The following is a 7,723-nucleotide window of genomic DNA, read 5'->3' on the forward strand; positions in this document are numbered from 1 at the left end:
TCAGGTGCTCTAACGGTCCAGGTGATACTTGACTATCTGCTAGTGTGGGAGTTAACTAGATCGGTGCATCTTATGCCTGAGATGCCAGACAGATTTATTTGGAAATGGACGAGTGACCACAACTTCTCCACTGCATCTGCGTATCGTGCATTCTTCATTGGTCAAACGGAGATACAGGGAGCCAAGCTGCTGACGAAGGCACGTGCCCCGAATAAATGCAAATTTTTCATGTGGCTTGTCCTCCATGATCGTTGCTGGACTGCCGCGAGGAGAAAGCGCCATGGCCTGCAGGAGGATGACACTTGCATCCTTTGCGCTCAAGAAGTGGAGTCCATCTCTCATTTATTGGTCCGATGCGTTTTTGCCAGGGAAGTTTGGCACCGGGTATTGTCGCGCCTTGGCTGGCACACACTTGTTCCTTTGAATGGCGGTTATGACCTGGCTTCCTGGTGGTCTTCCTCACGGAAAAAGCTACAGAAAGACGATCGCAAGTGCTTCGACTCACTGGTACTCCTCACCTCGTGGACGATCTGGCTTGAGCGCAATAGAAGAACGTTCGATCACCAGTCTAGGTCTGTGTTTGAGGTCACCTCGGGTCTTGAGGATGAGGCTGTCACTTGGGGCCTAGCTGGTCACAGCTCGATTACTTCTTTTGTTGTCGCCCTCGGTAGATCATTTGGTCGTTTTTTAGTTCATATGTAATTTTTTACAGATGTTTTCGAGCTTTGGGCCCCTGTTCCAAAGCTAGTGTTTGTTCTGGTGACTTATTCTTCTTCTTCTTAATGAAAAACGTGCTCAGGCACGGTCGCGAAAAAAAAAAGGAGGAATCCTTCTAGATTTACCACGAGAGAAACTGAACCGTCTCATGTAAAATTCAGTCGAGCAGAGAGGACGGTAACCAGAGTTGGAGGATCTTCTCTCAACCGCTTTGCACACTTGCTGCGTGCACATCCATGGTTCGGATCTCATACTGCTGTCGAATCAAATTGTGTTGCAGATCAAGTTGTTGGATCAAAAGTAAATAGAAACCCTTATGCAGATAAGCAGAACACAATGAGTGCACTTCATGCTCTTTTTTCCATTCATTTCTGTGGAGATCGCGTGAACAACATGCATGCTGCCATCATTGATTAGCAAAAGCTGTGCTATGGAGCTAGGTCACAGATGTTTTTGGTCTGTTCTCCTCTCACTAACTCAGACAGCAGTGTTGCCGACAGAGATATGAACGAGGGGTCGTGTTCTGAACCTGTATATAACACTGTTATGTCTCTGTCAACAACCTTGTCCAAACCCAAAGAGGAGTGGCTATGGTTTAAGCTCCTTGTCATGGCTTAATTTATTATCCATGAGCTGGCGATGGCCGATCCAAATCACAATGCCAGGGGGGCAATCAGAGGCAATAAGGATAGACAACAAGCCACCAATTCCAGTGACTGATGCTCACCAGTGCCTTTTGTTTTTATCATTACTGAGAGAGAGAGAGTGACAGATGCTCAACAGTTGAATGGCAGTTAGGTCACAAGTCATCAATCCCAGTGACAGGTGTCCCAATTAGAGAATGGGTAAGATTAAAGAAGTGTATACCAATTCGGCAACCTAGCACACATGGCAAAATACAGCAGGAAAGCTTGGCTTGCAAGCATCTACTACTCTTCTGAAAAATCAAGCACAAAGTCCTTTGTTTCCATTACATGCCAGTTCAGTTCTGTACAATCATGCACACGCAAGCCAATCAGGTACTCACCCAGGGAAAAGAGAAACGAAGACCAATTGAAGAAAAAAAAACCCGTATATGCAATCAGAACTCAATGCAAATCTCAAAACTGTGGTATATCATATATCACGCTCTATGTACATCACGTAACACGAAAAAAAAAGTATATTGTCGATCAGTTCGGTGTTCATCTCAGTGTCCCAGTTTCGAGCCATTGCTCTCCTGAATCAGTGGCGGGAGGTCCATGTCTGCTACGTCCACGTGCACCATCAGCTTGGCAATGTCGTCGACGGAGAACGGTATGCTGCAATCAGAAATGCAGTTTTGATGAGGATCAATGTGTCATCAGGTAAACTGAGATGGGTTTTCATGATTCAAGAAGAGAGGAACCAAAACCTGAAGTCATCGTCTAGCAAGAACGAGTTGATATCGTCGTGCGCGGATGGACTGCTAGAGCCCTCGATCATCTTGGTCCGCATGCTTGAGATGACCTGCGGTTTTGAGAGAATTCAGTCAAAGAAGTCAACAAGTGGAAGACTGGAAGTTCTTGACATGAATGTGTTGGAATTGACTCACTTCTGGAGGAATGCCCAGGGTTCCATACTTGTCATCACAATACATCGTACTGATCCGGTACAGTTGCTGCATGCTCAGCGCCTGTCGGTACCATAGAACAGGACCAATTTTGTCACTAACTTGAGAATAATGGTATCAAGAGCATGTTGTAGTTTTCAAGGTTCAGAAACTTGCTGGGCAAAAGTCGTCTGTGATCTCTGTGAGACTCCTGCTGTGCTTCTCTTCGAGTATCAATAGCGTGACTGCTTGCCTTATATGCTTCAGCTCATCCCAGGCAGAGCCAGCATACTGTTTACAGTTACATGTGAAGAAGGTTAGCAAGTGCTTTCTCAAGGCTTTGTTGAAACAATATGAAGGAGTTATCACCTCTTCAGTCAGCCAAAAGCACCAGTGCTCTAGCTCATCAAGTCCAGCTTTGACAAATTCTCCATTACTGAACGAACAGCACTCGCGCCGTAGCAGGAGACTATAATTGAACAAATGTTGCATGAGTTCATGGTGCCAGTTCTTAAAACTATAAGCAAATGATAATATGCGCCATACCTGTTAAACAGTTGCACATTGATAAAAGAAAAAATTTGGGTGAACAACTTGCAAATCAGGAATGCCGGCACCTACAATGCAACCAGGCTCGAGTGAAGTGTGTTTCAATGAAGAACGGTAGCTAGTACTACAGTTTTGGGCTTTTGGTACATACATAATTTGATTTCAAGATATTGAGAGAATTTGTGAGGATCTTGATGATGCTCTGCCAATGTGCCATGGAAGCCTGCTGTGCCAAATCTGGTCCTTGAGAACATGACCCCCTTGGACTGACAACAAATGTTCTTGGTGCCTAGAGAAGATTTCAGCCCTGAGTCTTAATTTTTGGCGAAGACGCTTGGAAACTACAATGTGCAGAACACTACCTGAATACACAAGCTGAGAAGTGGAGACAGTTCCTTCTTCAGATTGTGCCTGATTATCCCATAGACCTTCTCCAACAATGCTGTGAGCTGCTGCTTAAATGCAATAGCTGGATATTTGGCCTCAACCTGGTTAACTTCAGCTAGTCCGCTGATCAACTGTCCGTCAGAAACTGTACGGTCAGGATGACTGGCATCTTGGTTTTCCTGGAGTGAGATCAGATTTCAGAATTCCCAAGTCCATTAGGAACACCACTTTTGATTATTTTTTTAGCACAGAGTTGGATTTCTTCATATACCTGTGGAACCTTGAGAGGTGATGCTCTTCGCCTCTGACGAGCCAAAGCAGCTACCCCGTTGATTTTCAGTGTCCTTTGGAGAAGAACCAGCAGTGTGCATGAATTGGACAGCCAATATGCTAATGTGTCATTGTTGTCTCGACCCTAGCAGCGAAGAGTATTAAAATTATGTTACATTTCTTATTAACCAAAATTCATATAACCTGCCAGATACCTCAAGGGCAGCAGTAATCTTCTGAATAATCCGATCAAAGACTGAGGTCCTCTCCTCTTCAAATGATCTCCAATGGACCAGACATCGGTAGATGAGGTAGGCAGCAATAGGCCTGCCGATCGAGAAGCCCAGATCTTCAGAGAGACACTTGATCAGAAGATCCTGAATGTTTTGAGATGTAACAAAAAAGATGCTCAGATGCATTGCGCAAATGGCGAAACCACTAAAGCTGAAAAGTTCAGGCCAGTGCCATACTTGCTGTTGCTTCTCAGCTTCATGACCATTTGAGCTAGGTTGTTCAGGACTCTTCTCCTAGTTAGAAATCCATAATGTCAAAGTCAGCAATGTACCCAAAAATGTATTTAATGACCGAAATGTATGCTCATACATACATGGATAGTACCCTCACTATCTACTATGATGGGCTTCACTGCACCATTTGGTGTTTCCTCATTATCAGGACTTTCCTGCCAACATAGATATGCACAACTATCATTAGTTTGGCGATGGCAATCCAGAATGTAATAGATTGGCGACGGTAAATTGGTAATCCAGCAGTAATAGTTTGCAAATGCTCATAGCAGGTACCTGAATATTAGGCGTTTCATGTTTTTCGGTCGATGTTGATTTGATAGTAGGAATTGATGCAACAGCCTGTCGAAGCATTTTGTTTTCTTCATCTAGATTGGAAGCCTTCTCCTCCATCCTAAGTAACAACCATGCAAAACACCAGAATTTGTAAATTCACAGAAAATGTGCAGTGCTCATGAAGGTGAGTACTATCTGATTCTGAACTTGCAATACAACCTTTTCAGGGAATCTTGCAGCCGTTTGTTCTTAACCTCCTCAACTCCAAGCAGTCTTGCCAGTTTCTCATTCCTCAATTCAGCTTCAGCAAGCGCCTTCTTCGCAGCAAACGTTTCCTTCATTTCAGCTCCCAGCAAATCCTGCAACCCGCAAAGCGACAACAGGTTGATGTTGAATGTTCAGAGATCAGATTCCACATGAAACCATTCCACATTCCACAATCTCTGAATCGAACCGGTGTGAGTGAGAGACCTTCAGCCGGTCAACTTCGGCGTTCAACGAGGTAACCTTCTCGGTGTCCGACTCCGCAATCGCCTTCTTCGCCGCCTCCCTCTCGTTGACGGTCCTCGTCTCAGCGTCATTGACGGCCTGCTGGAGCACGTCCACCATCTCACGCAGCCTGCACATCTCGTCCACCATCTCCCTCTCAAGATCTTCCTGCACATTGCCCATGAATCAAGCAGAGAACACAACAGAACCGGGCACCGTGTATTGCAGTAGAGAGGATGAGGGCCGCCGTACCAGTCTGAGCTTCCTGAGCTCCCTGCTCGCAATGCCCTGCCTCCAAGCTCGCTGGCAGATCAGGGCTGCTCTCTTCGTCATCAGGTAGCTCCACACCGCCCGGTGCGCACGCCATTGCGCCTTTTTTTTTTGTTTGTTTTCCGACACGACAAGAAATTAGTGTGCATTGCAAGACTGGTTCAAATGCTACAGTTGATCACGGGAATGCTATTGCTACCTGGATGCGCGTGGCTGCACTGATCTGCTTCCGGAGCGAGAGCTCGCGGCGAGCCACCGTGGCCCTGACGGCGGCCTGCACGGTGACGGCCGCGGCCGTCCGCAGCCGCAGCCGCGACGACTCCTCCCATGACAGGTATCGGCGCCGCAGGGCCCTCTGGAGGAAGAACGCCGCGGCAGCGATGACGAGCGCGGGGGCCCCCGCCGCGTCCCAGCTCGCGACCCCGCCGTACCTCTGAACGAACGCCCCTGCAGAATCCGAAGCGCCGGCGGGTTGGACCACGACGATCATCGAGCTCTTCTGTTTCTTTTAGTACATGGATCGAATCGGCGGACGAGATGGCACTCACGGAAGAGAAGCTGCAGCCAGGCGATCAGGCGCCGCGCCGGGCTGTCCCGCGCGCGGACGGTGACCACGGCGGCGGCGTGCCTCCTCTGATCTCCATCCATAGGCGGCGGCCTTGACCTCGACGGGGCTTCTGCTGTGCCCGCTGCAGGCAATCGCGCGTCAAAACTTGGTGATCGGATCGGATTAGCGGGAGAAACAAGCTAGAACTGGATAGGCGAAGCATGATCAAGCTTGTTACCGATTTGCTCATGAGCAGAGGTCGCAGCACCTTGCGGTTGGCATCTCTGCTTCCTCGCTTCCTAGCTGGCTTGGTACTTCCCCCTCTCTCGCCCTGACTTTCCCTTCTTCTCCCTTTTGATTTTCGGCCTAACAATGACAGGTCACCCTAAAAATCTTAGATGGGACATCATTAGAAAAAAAAAATTCAGGAACTAAGTATCTGTCTGATGGCCATTTCTATCAACGAGAACTAATTTACTTTAATGGTGCCGGTAGTGAAATCCGTGGGTCAGGAAGGAGCGGATTCTGGGTGCTATACAAGTATAAAATACACGGAGCAAATTAAAAGCGCAGCGCAAGTTCTTTGCGAGTAGAGGGAAAAATAATGCTAGTTTTTTTAAACAAAAATAACGCTAGTTGGACGAGCTGGAGAAAGGTTTGGTGGTGTGGCCTGGCTGGCCAATTCCTGCTGCCCATCAATGGAGAAGAGGATGCATTTCGACCTCAACATTTAAAAATAGTCTTCTTTTATGGCAAACATGGTTATGCATCTGATATGATTATTGAGATTAATTAGGAGCGAAAAGGCAACGTGCAGCCTACTACACGTACACTCTGTGAAGTGGGACCCTGATGGGGGGTGGGGTCGGTGCCAGAGAAACTGCTATGTTTGGTTAGAAAAAAAATTCACGAAAATGGAATCTTGTATGTATGGAGTAATGTAGTCTATTTGCAAAATTTTTTCACAGATGAGTACAGTTTGGCACGATGAATCTAATGAGCCTAATTAATTCATGATTTGCTACAGTAATACTACAATAACCATTCTCTAATTGTGCGGTCAAAGGCCTCATTAGATTCGTCTCGTGAATTTAAAGTCCTGTATGTGGTTTTATAATTAAATTTTATTTAATATATCTAATTAGTAGTCAAATCGTGACCATCCAAACACGACCCTGGACAGCGAAGGTTAGGTGTAGTACTGATACCAGCCAGAGTGGACACTCTCCGGTGGGCCCGGAAACGGGAAAGGCGGGAAGGTAACAGAAATAAATAACTGCTGGCCGCCTGGCCGGGCAGCGTACGTACGTTCGAAATGAAGCTGGGCCGGGCCTAAAAGGAGCTCAGTATGGCAAGCTTCAGGTTCACTGATCCGCCACTGTTTTTTTATTCGGCCATTGATCCCACGTGCTCAAGGCTCTAGAGACCCAAAAATTTACACAATATTTACGTAGACAATTCACATGAAACAATTTAATCTATTATCATAGTATTTGGCCAATAAAAAATCTACATGTTCTCTACCTACAAAATATAAACACATTATTAACTGACAAAAGAAAACAAATCTTTAAATAACCCAAAATACCCCTGTACCTATTTATAAATTGCCGCCACTACCATTATAACAAAAATCAACCTAAAATACAGTCCCTCCACTAGGAATGAAGCCATCTTTACCAAACTATTCCGAGTGGGCGAGTAATCTAAATTTGGTTTACTTGTTTTATTTTGAACGGATGGAGTATTCTGATCATGTAAAAAAAAGGGATTGACGCTCGATGAATAGAAAATAACTTCATTAGCACATTTAGAACTAAACTTTAGCAACCTATTTTAGATTTTTAGCACACCCAAACATCCCCATAAATCAGTAACAGAATTTTGTTCCTAACCTAATTATTGGGCAGCAAATGGAACACCTATCAAAAGAATATCTTATCGGTATTGCGATCCGGATTGCGAACTCGGGTCGCCGATTCCGATGCTATTTATTTTGGTTGTCGCAATCCGACGCGGACACCATGTCCGCGCGTCGACATATGTGGCTGCCTGGACGTCCCTACAGCACACGCACGACGCGCATGTTCAGCTATACTCGTATGGCTGGGCAAAAAACCC

At 46.1% G+C, this 7,723-nt stretch overlaps 1 protein-coding gene across 1 annotated transcript; it reads right to left on the reverse strand.

The window, feature by feature from the left end:
• Positions 1-1,614: 1,614 nt before the first annotated feature.
• On the reverse strand, positions 1,615-5,986 carry LOC120707203 (myosin-17-like). Its single transcript, XM_039992042.1, has 19 exons — positions 5,841-5,986; positions 5,604-5,744; positions 5,255-5,502; positions 5,038-5,157; positions 4,768-4,953; positions 4,516-4,655; positions 4,297-4,414; positions 4,101-4,175; positions 3,964-4,020; positions 3,709-3,870; positions 3,495-3,638; positions 3,199-3,402; positions 2,988-3,125; positions 2,834-2,904; positions 2,657-2,756; positions 2,465-2,578; positions 2,291-2,371; positions 2,111-2,205; positions 1,615-2,018 (listed from the first exon to the last, which is right to left on the reverse strand). The coding sequence occupies exons 2-19, from the start codon at positions 5,701-5,703 to the stop codon at positions 1,907-1,909; spliced, it is 2,265 nt and encodes a 754-aa protein (XP_039847976.1). The 5' UTR covers positions 5,704-5,744; positions 5,841-5,986; the 3' UTR covers positions 1,615-1,906.
• Positions 5,987-7,723: the final 1,737 nt, after the last annotated feature.

This window comes from Panicum virgatum, chromosome 5K (genome assembly GCF_016808335.1).
Source record: "Panicum virgatum strain AP13 chromosome 5K, P.virgatum_v5, whole genome shotgun sequence".
NCBI lineage: Eukaryota > Viridiplantae > Streptophyta > Magnoliopsida > Poales > Poaceae > Panicum > Panicum virgatum.

Coding starts and splice junctions, on each gene's coding strand:
- LOC120707203 (XM_039992042.1), bottom strand. CDS start 5,703: ATGGATGGAGATCAGAGGAGGCACGCCGCCGCCGTGGTCACCGTCCGC. Junction 4,021..4,100: donor ATAGTGAGGGTACTATCCAT/GTATGTATGAGC, acceptor ATTTCTAACTAG/GAGAAGAGTCCTGAACAACC. Junction 2,579..2,656: donor GCTTTTGGCTGACTGAAGAG/GTGATAACTCCT, acceptor AACTGTAAACAG/TATGCTGGCTCTGCCTGGGA.